Below are 15,989 nucleotides of genomic sequence, written 5' to 3' on the forward strand. Positions count from 1 at the left end.
AATCCGGGGCATTGGAAAGCTTAATTAAGCATTCAAAATAGGAAGCGTCATTATGATTAGGAGCATGGGTTGCATAGCACTATACTTTTCTGACAATTTTGTAATTTTCTAGCAAAAGATTAACAGTCCACGTGCCTTTCGTGAAAAACGTGAGAAAATAAGAATTAGTGTACATCGAGTGATTTTTCCTCAGAGAAAGCATGGGCATTATCGGTAAAGTTGAATGTCGCATGGGAGACAGTGATACAGTTGTTGAGGTACACCACTGCTGAACGTTCAATATTTATACACACAAAATGCAATTGCATATCTTCACGTTCTCAAGTGTCAATTAGTGTCTCAAATGACAATTAGCATCTTTACAAGTCGTGGCACATATTACTCAATAACATCTGCCAATTACAAAGTGCAAAATGATCCCCTTTCACACCTACCGTTACCCGCAAAAAAGACCTCGTTTGCACCTACCCTTGCCTGCTCTTCGGAATGTCGACAACAATCCCCATCGGAATTCATCAATAAAGAAGTGTAAAAAAACAAACAAAGAAATGTCCGCAAGTTTATTCAAACAAATGTATTTTAGACCAAAACTTCTTCTACCGCATTCATATCTACCAGTAGCGTCTTCTTGTTGTTTCGACAATGGCCCCTCAGTCTGTACGATTATAGGGTTGTAGTTTTCTGGAAAAAAACATGGCGGCCATTTTGATTATTTACGATTACACAACATATTTTTTACCAATTTTAAAGCTGCCAGGATAGTGTTTTATCAATGTATAGCGCGCACCAGCTTTTTAATTTGAATTTTGGAGGTAAAACACTGCGCGCTATACGTGGAAACCTACGGTATGGTCATGGCGGCCATCTTGGTTATGTGATCAATTTTTTTTTAACAATTCTTTTGTCCCATGACCTAGGGATGCTCCACATGAAATTTAGTTGAAATTGGCTCAATGGTTTAGTAGAAGAAGATGTTTACAAATTGTTTACAGACGGCCGGCCGGACGGACGGACGCCGGACGCTGAGTGATCACAATAGCTCACCTCGAGCTATCGCTCATGTGAGCTAAATACAAAGATGTAGTCTACCTACTAGCCTTGTTTGTACAATAAACAAGAAACTACACTAACAGCTATGTTCAAGGTCAAAAAAGTGAATGGGTTACTAGGGATGAACAAGAAATGTGTTCACATGTTTTATTCATAGTAATGACATACTTAATATTTAAATTTAATTACTTGAGAAATAGGAATGGTTTCCATGATACTATATTGTATTCTATAAGGACAAACCAACTGACAGATTTACCAACGGACAAACAAAGAGACTCTTTTTATCAGCTTGCTGTAGTTCATAATAATTTTCAAACAATGCACAGCTATATCTCCTGCCAAAATTATTTTAACCTTGAAGTGGTCACTTTGATTTTAATCCAAAATGATCGACTAATGACTTGTGGATCTTCAGTATGATTTTAACTTTTCATGAAAATTCTTAAATAGGTATGGTAGATATGACAGTGATAAAAAACAATGAAGGCTAAACTATTGACCTTCAAATGTAAACTTGACCTTTTGTCAGAATGATCTCCTATATGCCTTTTATATATTGTCGCCAAGTTCTCTGAAAATCCTTCAATACGTTTGGTAGATATGGATAATGAAAGCAGAGGCTTCAATGTTTGACCTTGAAGTATGTCCTTGACCTTGCTATCTAGACTCGTGTTTAGCTGCGCAGCTTTAAAATGACCTAAACAATATAGCTCTATTAAATGACAGTCCTCAAACAGTATAGGAAATATGGAGAGGATGCGAAAATGGAGACTCAAACCTCTGAACTAAAGGGCATGGTATGACAGACTCATGCCTTCTGCACATTGTCTCCATTATATTAACATTATAACCAACTGAGGCTATTACCTTTGACCATGGAGTAGGACTGCGAACTTTATTTAACATGATCAACTCATGCTGTCTCCACATTGTCTCAATGAACTTCACATCTGAGGAAATTTTAATAAAAATCTCTTTAACTGTAGAGGCGACATAGAGCGGACACGACAGCATTACTGAGTGACAGAATGAAAGAAGCACAAATGGGCAAAGGGCAGTCATATGAACACACAACTGGATTGCAGTGGTAGATTACCGGTGACTAAAAGCTAGACGCTAGCAAAAAAGTCATGTATTAGGCAAAAAAATACTCTATACAAGTAAAATTAAGGCTACCATGTAAAGGAGTGCCTTCAAAAGGAATACAGGGACCTGCATCAAATGCTCTAGCTTCAGTTGAGTGTTGTCAGTTCTTTCTGACAAGAGGAACTGCTTCAGACTGCAGAAGCTGGTTCCACTCATCAGGATGCTGGGCTCTGGCATAAGGCAAATACCATGAACACCCACAAAAAACTTGGCTGAGTCCCATTTCATTAGCTTGCTCACACTTTCCGTCAGTGCCTGAGAGAAAACGACGACAAGTTATTAGGCTTTGCAATTTTAAGCATTTGAATGGGAACACATATGGAGATTAGTTTTATATTGATCAATTTTGAAATGTAAAAGCTTTATACATGTGCTTACTGATACATGAAGAATTTTAAAAGGTAAATCAAGGGTAATAACTATAAAGCTATTTTGGTGATTAGCGGAAACTTGACCCAATTTTATTTTTGCATGTGATGAATTATTCAATATTCCACTAAACTGCATTAAGGCATTTGAGAAGGACAATCAATTTGTCCAGGCAAATACAATTTTTTTTATTTTTTTTATAATCCTCAAAAGTTTCGTTTCATCGTTTTTCTAAGGGGGCGAAACTGGATCCACATTCTAGAAACTAAAAGAGTTAAAGCATTTACATACATCAAAATGGAATTAAAATCTCAAACACAGCAAACAAAGTGTGATTTTTATGCACAAATTTAATTACTACCCCCAACCACAAACTTTCTCCTCGAATTTACATTGTTCTAACAAATTACTCGCAACATTAAAATCACTGAAATCTGCCTATTCCCAAGAAGAATTCTCATCTAATCACAACGAGGCTATTAGCAATTAGAGCAACATACTTCTTGCAATTCCTGATGATTCTGTTTTATGGCTGGGTGATGTTTCAACCTCTTTACGATCACCTGCTGATCTTCATTCAAAAAAGCTCTATTCACCTCAGTAAAATAGCCGAGCCCTACAAACGTAACAGCTGTTTGTATGACATGTTCAGGCTATACTCATGAGATAAAATTACATGGTTGGAAATGATAGGATGGAAAGTGTTGAATACTGGCCACTGTTCATATAATTCTGCAGTTTCTAGCATGATCAACTTTAGGCTATGATATTTTTAACTTTTTGGCTAATAATCAGATAAATAAAGATTTTAAAACTGTACATGTATAAAGGCCAATATAAAACAAGGGACAAAATTGTCACAAAACCAGGTTTTCAATATGAAAAAAAGTCTAATAAAGGGAGACAACTCAAAATGTGCATTGTTACTGATTGTTCATAGTTATCCCCCTTGATTCAAATTCAATCTATTTTAAGTTGTGGCGACCTTGACCTTGGAGACATCAACGTAATTCTTTTGCGCAACACATCGTCGAATAATGGTGAACAAATGTGCCAAATGATTTTAAAATCTCACAATGAACAACAAAGTTATTGCCCTGACAAACTTGTTCCGTCCGCCCGCCGACATTTGCCAATCTAATAACCAGTTTTTTTCTTTCGAAAACCTGGTTAAAAAATTATGGGCCCTTTCTCAACAATATCAGAGAGGAATCAACTGATTATCAAACCACATGTGATTTAGTTATGACAGGATGACAATTCAGGGCTATAGATATCAAGCGTATTTGCGTTTTTAACTTATAACGCAATTAAAATAACCAAAAACGTAATTAAATTCAAAATAAAGCGTACAAAAACGCAAATAAAAATTTAATAACGTCATTCCTGTAAAAAACCTTGCGTCACAAAATGCACTTCTTAGCGTATTTTTTAGACTGTTTATTTTCCGTACAAAAATGTACCGGATAGTTTACATGTATATGCTGTCCTATGAAGAAAAGGAGGCAGTTTTTCCAGCGGTTTTCAATATTTGGGGTATTATTGTAATTATTTGTAGACTCGTCCGATTTCTACTTTCATTTTCAAGGTATTCAACTCAAAATGACCGGAAAACGGAATGCATCGCTCTGAACAGCCATCAATTGTATCAGCGATTTTCACGAACTCGGTCTTATCCAACGCAAAATGAACGAACTTTGATCAGAAATTCAGTAATTGTTTGTTGTTATGTACAGATACATAACACAGTTCCAACTTCCATTTGTATAAATAATATAGTAACCTTAGTAGTTTTTTATCATATTATATATGTCATTCCCTAAATTACCCAATTGAGTTAAACAAGAGGGCCTGAAAGGCCCAAAGTCGCTCACCTGAGAGGAAAGGAACTGACCTGTTCTGTGCAGCCCAAGATGTCATTAGAACAAAATGTTCTTACCAACTTTCATGACTAGTGAACAACCTGGCAGCCACGTTATTCAATAGACCAGAACCATTTTCATACACATCAAAGATATCATTTAAACAAATATTCTGACAAAGTTTCATGAAGATTCATGAAGCCATATAAGGAAAAATGCCCCACCCCTTGGCGGCCATGTTTTTCAACTAACCAGAACCATTTTGGAACTCATCTAAGATATTGAAAGCACAAATCTTCTGACCAAGTTTCATAAAGATTGGACAATAAATGTGGCTTCTAGAGTGTTAACAAAGTTTGCAATTGAAATATAAGGAACAAGGTATCATGAGAAAAAATTTGGACAATAAATGTGACTTCTATAGTATTAACAAGGTTTTACTATAGCCATATAAGGGAAAATGCCTTGCACCTTGGCAGGCATGCTTTTCAACCAAACGGAACCATTTTTGAACTCGTCCTAGATATCATTGGGATAAATCTTCTGATCAAGTTTCATACAGCTCAGAAAAAAAATGTGGCCTCTAGAATGTTAAAAAGGTCTTACAGTAGCCATATAATGAAAAATGCAAGTCAGAGTAACATTACTTTGCCTGCACAGTCCCCTTACAATAATTAGTAAGAGTGAAAGCAATAGCTTTGATACTTTAGGAAAAAAGTGAACCTTAACACAAAACTTAACCAAATTTTCAATTTTCTAAGCATAAAAAGAGCACATAATTCTGTCAAAATGCCAGTCAGAGTTACATAACTTTGCTTGCACAGTCCCCTTACAATAATTAGTAAGAGTGAAAGCAATAGCTTTGATACTTTAGGAAAAAAGTGAACCTTAACACAAAACTTAACCAAATTTTCAATTTTCTAAGCATAAAAAGGGCACATAATTCTGTCAAAATGCCAGTCAGAGTTACATAACTTTGCCTGCACAGTCCCCTTATGAAAATTAGTAAGTGTTGCAAGTATGAAAGCAATAGCTTTGATACTTAAGGAATAAAATGGACCTAAACACAAAACTTAACAAAAATTTTCAATTTTCTAAGTATAAAAAGGGCACATAATAATGTTAAAATGCAAGCCATAGTTATCTCACTTTGCTGCCCAGTTTCCTCATGATAGTGAGTAAGTATACCAAGTTTGCAGGCAATAGCATTGATACTTTATGAGAAAAGTGGACCTAAATGCAAAACTTAACCTAACGCCAACGCCGCCGTCAACACCGATGTCAACGCCAAGGTAATGACAATAGCTCATAATTTTTTTTCAAAAAATAGATGAGCTAACAAGATTTTACTATAGCCATATAAAGCCATATAAGGAAAAATGCCCCCCCCCCCTTGGCAGCCATGTTTTTCAAGCAAAGGTTACCATTTTTGAACTCATCAAAGATATAAGTGGGACAAAACTTCTGAGCAAGTTTCATGAAGATCGGAAAATAAATGTGGCCTCTAGAGTGTTAACAAGGTTTTAATATAGCCATATATAAGGAAAAATACCCCGCCCCCTGGCGGCCATGTTTTTCAACCAACCGGAGATCATTTTCAAACTGGTCAAAGATATTATTGGGATGAATCTTCTGACCAAGTTTCATGAAGATCAGATAATAAATGTGGCCTCTCAAGTGTTAACAAGATTTTACTATAGCCACATATAGCCATATAAGGAAAAATGCCCCGCCCCTTGGCAGCCATGTTTTTCAAGCAAACGTACCCATTTCCAAACTCATCCAAGATATCATTAAAACCAATCTTCTGACCAAATTTCATGAAGATTGGACAATAAATAGGGCCTCTAGAGAGCAGGCTGTCAAGTGACCTTTTTTCAAAAAGTAGGAAAAAATAGGAACTACTTTTGCAAGAAAAGTAGGAAAAAAGTAGGAAAAAGTAGGAACTTTTCCCTTAAAAGTAGGAATACATAATACTTATTTTTTAGACACAGGTCCAGGAAACATAGCTTGAAACAGAGCAGGAGTGCCATCACATGTTCTGTATGGATACCCACTTGAAGCTACCTTAAGGGCCCAGAAGATTTCAGCCTTTTGTACCTGTTCCTTGTGTGATGGATGTACTTGCATACAGATAGATTTATCCCCACAACCCTGAGAGCTGCTTGGTTTTTGGGCACTTCCAAACAAACGCTTTTGTGAATTATAATGCATGTATTTCATGTTTTCCTTGTGTTTTTATCCATCTGCATGACTTATACGTTGATAAGCACCAGAATTACTACAAGATGGACTTCATTCAGACAGTACAATATCTTGCAAACTCATTGCCGGTATCTCTCTTGCACCATGATCCCAGTGTTTTTCCACAGTTGTCCAACTTCTCCATCCATGAAGGGTTAAACTTTGTTTTCCCACTAGAAATTTTAGCACTTATAGTGTATCTATGATAATTAAGTTTCAAGCAAAGCTACCCTGATAAAGAAGTATACATGTAATTAGATGCTGTTCATTTTGGTGTATCATCAAATAAGTGGTTAGAGGTCTTCTGTGTATCGATATAAAAATGGTAATTATATTGTGCATGTTATATCCTTAAGCAGAAGACCAAATTTATTTAGTGATACACCAACTTGTTGTACAAGATTAATACTGGTATATAAAGCAGTGTAAATGCTCTGCTACAGCTACATTGTGAAACCTTTAAATTGACAATAGGGTGCAGTTATAATGACTTAAGTTACATTCAAAATGACTGGTCATTGCAGAGCAGATTATGCAACTGGAGATAGGACCTTATCACCTGACATCTTTTATGACAGCATTGATTGGGCAATGAAACAGTTGCACTACATTGTTTATTTCAGTTTCAAATAATGGCTTTTACATTATTGATGACTTTGCGGGAGTGTAATAATGCCGTTTAATAATTTTAATTCTTCGCTTTAACACCTTGAAGTTACCTCACTAGCTATGGCATCATTAGACAAGAATTGTGTTTGTCCGAAACACAATGCCCACTATTGCGCAGCTTTGAAATAAAATTTCAATATATCATTTGGCAGGTTTAGAAATTATCTCCCTTTTAAAGCTTATTACTTCCCTTGGATTGTATTTTTTAACTTTTGACCTTGAAGGATGACCTTCACCTTTCACCACTCAAAATGTGCAGCTTCATGAGATACACATGCATGCCAAATATCAAGTTGCTATCTTCAATATTGCAAAAGTTATGGCCCATATTAAAGTTTTCGGACGGACACACACACACAGACAGATAAATGGACTGACAGTACAACTGCAGTATGCCACCCTACCGGGAGCATAAAAATGTATCAGGGCATTTAGCCTCTGTGCATTTATCTTTAATTACTAAACATGATGTACCTATGATATCAATAGAACATCATATCCGTTGTCATGTAATACAGAATTTATTACATTATATTTGTAAATGATGAAAACTCGGCAAAGCATCAGTTTTATCTTTTTTCCAATAACTTGTGTAATAAATTCCATATTACATAACCACTCATACAATACATGTATCTCTATATCTCTACATTCCAAACAGCAATATCATGTAAACATGCATAAGGTTTGGTCATATTGTTGTCAATGGAAACAAAATAAAACTGGAATAAACAATGGGTTCCCTCAGCTCTTGCATCACTGGGAACTGTGTAAGGTAGTGAAGTCTGCAGTGTACAAATGCTAAGGAAGTAAACAAGGCACTATTGTTACTTCAAAAAAAAACTTGTCAATAACTTTAAAAGTTACATAAGAAATAAATATTTATGCTCCTGAAGAGGTGCTAGCAGACAGTCAGCATGGGTTGTCAGGTCTCATCTAGATGAATGCACATTAACAGGGATACAGTCATGCCATAGATTTATTCATCCTGCAAGTTTACTAAATAAACTCTTTAAAAAAAAAATTCTCCATTGAAAATGAAAAAGTAGGAATAGTAGGAAGATTTGGTAAAAAAAATAGGAAAAAGTAGGATCCTGATGAAAAAGTAGGAAATAGTAGGAAAAAGTATGACCGCTTGACAGCCTGTAGAGAGTGAACAAGGCAAATGTTGACGTCGCACAACGGACAACGCACGATGGACGACGGACAAAAGGCGATCACAAAAGCTCACCATGAGCACGTTGTGCTCAGGTGAGCTAAAAAGCAACCAAAACCATTTTCTTACTCATCCAAGATATCATTGGGACAAATCTTCTGACCAAATTTCATGATGATCGGAAAACAATGTGACCTCTACAGTATTAACAAGGTTTTACTCTAGCCATATAAGGAAAAATGCCCCATGTTTTTTAACCAACCGGCATCATTTTTAAATTTGTGCAAGATATTATTGGGATAAATCTTCTGACCGAGTTTCATGAAGATCGGACAATAAATGTGGCCTCTAGAGTGTTAACAAGATTTTACTAAAGCCATATAAGGAAAAATGCCCCGCCCCTTGGCAGCCATGTTTTTCAAGCAAACATAACCATTTTCGAACTCATCCAAGATATTAATTAGACAAATTTTCTGACCATATTTCATGAAGATTGGACAGTAAATGTGGCCTCTAGAGTGTTAACAAGGTTTTGCTATAGCCATGTAAGGAAAAATGCCCCGCCCCCTGTAGGCCATGTTTTTCAACCAACCGGCATCATTTTTGAACTCGTCTCAGATATTATTGTGATAAATTTTCTGACCAAGTTTCATGAAGATTTGACAATAAATGTGGCCTCTAGAGTGCTAACAAGATTTCACTTAAGTCATATATAGCCATATATGGAAAAATGCCCCGCCCTTTGACAGCCATGTTTTTAAGCAAAGGTTACCATTTTTGAACTCATCCAAGATATCATTGGGACCAATCTTCTGAGCAAGTTTCATGAAGATCGAAAAATAAATGTGGCCTCAAGGGTGTTAACAAGGTTTTGATATAGCTATATAAGGAAAAAATGCCCCGTCCCCTGGCGGCCATGTTTTTCAACCAACCGGAATCATTTTCGAACTCGTCCAGGATATTATTGAGATGAATCTTCTGACCAAGTTTCATGAAGATCAGACAAGAAATGTGGCCTCTAGAGTGTTAACAAGATTTTACTAAAGCCATATAAAGCCATATAAGGCAAAATGCCCCGCCCCTTGGCAGCCATGTATTTCAAGCAAACGTAACCATTTTCGAACTCATCCAAGATATCATTGAAACCAATCTTCTGACCAAATTTCATGAAGATTGGAAATAAATGTGGCCTCAAGAGAGTTAACAAGGCAAATGTGCCATATTAGGAAAAATGCCCCGCCCCCTGGCGGCCATGTTTATCAACCAAAAGGCATCATTTTCGAAATCGTCCAAGATACATGTATTAATGGGATGATTCTTCTGACCAAGTTTCATAAAGATTAGACAATAAATGTAGCCTCTAGAGTGTTAACAAGATTTTACTATAGCCATATATAGCCATATAAGGAAAAATGCCCCGCCATTTGGCAGCCATGTTTTTCAAGCAAAGGTTACCATTTTTTAACTCATCCAAGATATCATTGGGACAAATCTTCTGAGCAAGTTTTATGAAGATCGGAAAATAAATGTGACCTCTACATTGTTAACAAGGTTTTAATATAGCCATATAAGGAAGAATACCCCGCCCCCTGGCGGCCATGTTTTTTCAAACAACCGGCATCATTTTCAAACTCGTCCAAGATATTATTGGGATAAATCTTCTGACCAAGTTTCATGAACATCAGACAATAAATGTGGCCTCTAGCGTAAAAAAAAAATAAAAAAATTACAGTGTTGTTTACACACGGCTGGGTTTACTTTTAACACTTAAGAAATAACCAATTAGTGTCATTGCAAAGGAAATAATGGCAGTTTACTGATAAATTAATCGTTAAATTTCGGTACTTGTCATAAATTTCTTTGTCCTAAAAAAAAGCGCGCAAAAATCGGCGTTGGTATATTTATTTGTATATAAACATTTCGTAGCAGGTACAACATTGAGATAATTTAATTTCCATTAAAAGTTTTGTTGTAAATTTCACATTAAGTACCGCGGAATCTTGCGAATTATGTGGCATTGACATTTCCTCTTAATACAATATAACTCAAAGACGCTGTATCATTACCGTTACGCTGTTTCAGTTTCTTTATTAGGACAATTTATAAGGGTAAATTCGAATCTATGCACAATTATTTTTTATACGTTTTTTACGGCGAAAATTCTTCTTTTTAGCTGATTTGTGATCGATCGTACATGATAATAAAAAAAATAATTTTACATTTTGATTATTTATGATAAATGCAAATACGTACATGTATGTAGTTATGAAAATGTTTATTGTAGAATTGGTTTGCAATTATTACTATACAAAAATGTAGCAGCGCCTTATATAAAATGAAAACATTGGGGAAATCCGACAAATTAACCGCAATACAATTAACTTAGACATTTCTCGAGTTATATCGCCCGCCAGATATATCGCGCTCGCGATCTTTGGACCCCACCAACCGCGATATATCGGTGTTGCAGTGTATTAATGGGATGAATCTTCTGACCAAGTTTCATAAAGATTGGACAATAAATGTGGCCTCTAGAGTGTTAACAAGATTTTACTATAGCCATATATAGCCATATAAGGAAAAATGCCCCGCCCCTGGGCAGCCATGTTTTTCAAGCAAAGGTTACCATTTTTGTGACCTCTACAGTGTAAACAAGGTTTTACTATGATAGCCATATAAGGAAAAATGCCCCACCCCCTGGCGGCCATGTTTTTCAACCAACCGGCATCATTTTCAAACTTGTCCAAGATATAATTGGGATAAATCTTCTGACCAAGTTTCTTGAAGATCAGACAATAAATGTGGCCTCTAGAGTGTTAACAAGATTTTACTATAGCCATACATAGCCATATAAGGAAAAATGCCCCGCCCCTTGGCAGCCATGTTTTTCAAGCAAACCATTTTCAAACTCATCCAAGATATCATTGGGACAAATCTTCTGTGCAAATTTCATGAAGATTGGACAATAAATGTGGCCTCTAGAGAGTTAACAAGTCAAATGTTGACGCTGCACAACGGACAACGGACAAAAGGCCATCACAAAAGCTCACCATGAGCATGTTGTGCTCAGGTGCGCTAAAAACCAGGGGTGAAAACCCCAATTAAGCTCAAAAGTAGGGGGTAAAAAGTTTTGCTAAAACTCTATTGAATTTACAAAAAACCCTATTGTTGTCAAAACAGAGGGTGAAAAACCCAGTATACCCCAAAAGTTATCTATAGCCCTGACAACTGTAGTAATTAAACAGCGGATTTGGCAAAAAAGACGATTTCAGATCATATGGGTATCATAACTTATTTTCTGTAGTATTTTGTTGCAACACATTTCTGTGGTGAAAACTTACTAAAAATTATCAATATTGGATGAAAACCGTGGATACAGGAAATAGTAATACATGTAAATTTATACAGTTCAGAGACCATAAAGCTCAATTTTATATATTCAACATTTACAGTTTTGAATTGAGTACAAAACATAGCATATATATCACAGAAGAGAAAAGAACATGTAACTCGGTCTACCAAGATACCAACAGTCCCCAAATATGAGCAAACCAATATCACCCCAGGAAACCCGATACCTTGTGTGTCGTGTAATACCATAGGGGACAGTGCTGTGTATTTTGGCATGAACTTACATAGGGTAAGTAATTTTGAAAAAAATAAGATAACATTGTATCCCAATGCTAGTGTTGCACCCCCCCCCCTCCACATTATTATACCACAACAAACATTAAAAGAATAACACTTTCCTTGCTCACAGACAAGTTTAATCGAAATAATATTAATAGCATCAAGCTAAAATCGGTATCTATGTCATGTGATGAAGTCTTGTTTGTGGTTATAAACAAGCAATGGCCAAATTCGTTCAAATGGAGTAACAAGTCAGCTCATTGAAATTAAAAGGTCAAAATCAACTATTTGTTTGATAATTCCTTCCATGGCCAGTCTGTGCCGATTTTTATGTTACTTAAATACGCTAAACAGTAAAATCACAGAAAACATTAGGCAATCTAAACACAATTAAGCGCAAGTTTAGCGACGTCATTTAATATGAATTTTTCTCATTATGACGACGAATTAGTACCAAAAGTCTCAGAACACGCCACATAAATATAATACATACAACCCCCATATACACTTATTAAGACATCATTTTATGTACCTAACCAATTAATTTATGTGACAAAGCAGTCAAGTCTTTCTTTATATTTTCCAAAACAGTGTTGGTAAAAAGAAAATAAAACTCGAGAATGTTGAAAAGGCACTATTGATAATATATAAGGCATTAAAAGTACATTTGTATGCATATGTGCCCACATACACTTACTTTTGGCCTCTACAAAGCAAAGAAATTGCAAAAAAATGGCTGAAAATTAGTTTTTTTGTCGCGAAAAAGAATTATAAAGTCACTGCCCACATAAGGTTTCCTGGTCTTCCCCATATGGTATCCATGTTTTCCCAACATGATCATTAAAAACGCAAATTTCTCCACAATAAATAGTATTCTGGAGAAACCCGGCTGAAAGGTTATGGCAGACATGTGAAAGTTTGTATAAATCCTTTAATTATTGTAGCGACTTGCAAATTAAAGCATTTTTTCTCCCCTAAATGCCTGAACATGGCCCATTTTGCCCAATCTTTTACTTCAAGGAGGCACATTTCGCTCATTTTTGAAGAAAATTTGTCAGGATTTTTTCTACATGTAGGCCAATACCATTGTTATCAATGTTAATACACAGTTGTTTCAAATTGGACTTTAATTTTTTTATTTTTTTCCAATTTACTTACCCTATGTAAGTTCATGCCAAAATACACAGCACTGTCCCCTATGGTATTACACGACTCACAAGGTACCTATTGGGTTTCCTGGGGTGAATATACCATGTCAACTTTGATGCAGGATGGTGACAAATTAATTTGGAAAAGACCGCACTGGATGTCAAAAACATGTTAACACATAAGAACTTTCTTACATGGAAAAGATTGGGACTAAAGCATATAAAAGCTTGCTAACTGACCTATCTCGTCTAAATGAACAACCTGGCTCTTCATGTACACTTTGGGGGCATTCTCTAGTCGCCTACGAGCCTGCTCATCATCTTCAATAGCCAGTATACTGCTCTGAAGCTGCACCTTGTCCAACAGGTATTTCTTTATCTCGTCACACCCTACAACATTACACATAAAACTGTCTTATATCCAAGCTACTCAGAAATCAAAATGACTTCTGCCTGTCACAGAAATTTAATGCTTAGACAGAAGTTGGATATAATTCTCTGAATAAATAGGAAATCTTATTTGTAAAAATATATTATCTGATGACATACTTTTAACAAAGTGTGCCACAGGATGTGACATATCCCCTCAAAATATATATTTGAAGGGGGGCGGGGGAAGAGAGGAAGGCGCTTACTAAATTAGTTATCAATCAACAGTATAAACAATGTACAAAAGTTAACCTTAAAAATTAAAAAGCAGCTGTGAAAAGTCATGACCTCTGATCATGTATTGTGACCTTGAACTTTTCCCTAGGAAAATAATTTTGTAAATGACACATCCTATTGTCATCACAGGTAAAATATAAGCAAATAATATTTGATTCCTATTAACAATTTACAGTCATAGAACAAAAATTAGTGTTATTTACCTTTGTCTATAATATGAGACCACCCAAAACCTGCCCATTTACAAACACACTCACAGTGCAACTACAATAATCCCTTCTTAGCAAAAAGTGTTTGGAATCAGGTGCATAATAAATTATTATATATATAATAGTATTAAAGGTCATTGTAAATACATGAACATTGACTGATAACCAATCATAATTTATATAAACAAGAGATGTGTTCGTCAGAAACACAATGCCCCCTACTGCGCCGCTTTGAAATAACATTTCTATTTATCATTTGGCAAGTATAGAAATCATCTCCTTTTAAAGCTTATTACTTCCCTTTGATTCTGTCAAATCCAAACGGGGGGGGGGGGGGGGTCTGTAGTCTGTATAAGTCCATAGGTATGTAGTGAACCCTACCAGTCACAAATTAGTACAGGAAAGAAATAATGGTTATGTCATTTAAAAAAAACCTTTGACAAATCAATCATTTTAGTTAGAAATAATAAAAATAAAAATCTGTACAGTAACTGTGAAAAGAACTTAAATTCTTGGTAAGGAAATATATAATCTGAGATTTATAATTATATAAATTACTTCCCTTGAAAATAATTGTCTCTAACAAATCTCTATTTTAAGAAGCAAATAATTAAAAGCCACTTCCGTGACTGTAGATTCACCACTCAAAATGTGCAGCTCCATGAGATACACATGCATGCCAAATATCAAGTTGCTATGTTCAATATTGAATAATTATCTCCCTTTAAAGCTTATTACTTCCCTTGGATTTGTATTTTTGACCTTAAACCTTGAAGGATGACCTTGACCTTATACCATGATGTGTTTGTCAGAAACACAATGCCGCCTACTGCGACGCTTTGATTTATTTAACAAAAATATATAATTTGGCAGGTCAGATAATTATGTCCATTTAAAGCTTATTACTTCCCTTGGATTTGTTTTTTCGACCCCGTTACCTAGTTTTTGACCTGGCATGACCCATATTCGAACTTGACCTAGATATTGTCTAGATACAATTTCTGACCAAGTTTTGTAAATATCGAATGAAAACTATTTGAATTAGAGAGCGGACACGAAAAGTATGACTGACTGACAGACAGACTGACAGACGGACAGTGGAAAACTATATACCCACTTTTCTTCTAAAGGGGGCATAAAAACACGCTAAAGACTAATACCTTCAAACTGTTCTGGTTTAATCCGTGTGCGTTTGTTTGGAATAGATTTAAGAGAGCTGACATACTGCATTAGTAATGTTTTCAAATCAGCCACAGCTGCAATATTGGAGTCTTTGATCGTGTAGCCATCTATATTCTGAACAACCTAAAAAAACAATTGCATAACATCACAGAAATAATACTTAACCATATTGACTTACATGGAGCATGATACATTTGAATGATTCAGCATAAACCTGTATACATTTTCCTTAGCTTAATTAAATAAGTACACTTAAACACCGCTATTTCCAACACCGATAATCCGAAGTCACCCTTATTTTTCGGGTCCCAATTTTGGTTCTTCGTTGTTGAATGTAAAATTTCATTGTTATTCCAAATTTGTTAAACAGAAGATATTGTTAATTCGAAGTGCTTGTGTCAGTCCGAACACTATAATTCGCACCTAATTATCAATCTTTAATCCGAAGTCAAAACTGCAAAACACTGAGCTTAATTTCACAACTTTGTCGTCTGCGCTCAGTGTGTTAATTTTATAATGTCATCAAATGCCGATAATTACCAAAACTCATTACAAAATGCCTGATACAAACAAGTCAACCATGTTACTATTTTCCCACCCAAATGTCGAGCAATCTGGAGAAGGGCCCGATACCCAACCCAGGAAGATATCCAGA

At 35.6% G+C, this 15,989-nt stretch overlaps 1 protein-coding gene across 1 annotated transcript in view; it reads right to left on the reverse strand.

The window, feature by feature from the left end:
• Nucleotides 1-15,989, reverse strand: part of LOC127877033 (tyrosine-protein kinase JAK2-like) — an 83,299-nt gene that overhangs the window by 39,911 nt on the left and 27,399 nt on the right. Inside the window, exons 7-10 of the mRNA XM_052422617.1 lie at nucleotides 15,313-15,457; nucleotides 13,518-13,667; nucleotides 3,069-3,184; nucleotides 2,230-2,454 (exon numbers count right to left, since the gene is read on the reverse strand). Of these exons, the coding sequence (XP_052278577.1) occupies nucleotides 2,230-2,454; nucleotides 3,069-3,184; nucleotides 13,518-13,667; nucleotides 15,313-15,457 (636 nt within the window). The remainder of the gene's footprint in view (nucleotides 1-2,229; nucleotides 2,455-3,068; nucleotides 3,185-13,517; nucleotides 13,668-15,312; nucleotides 15,458-15,989) is intronic.

Source organism: Dreissena polymorpha, chromosome 4 (genome assembly GCF_020536995.1).
Source record: "Dreissena polymorpha isolate Duluth1 chromosome 4, UMN_Dpol_1.0, whole genome shotgun sequence".
NCBI lineage: Eukaryota > Metazoa > Mollusca > Bivalvia > Myida > Dreissenidae > Dreissena > Dreissena polymorpha.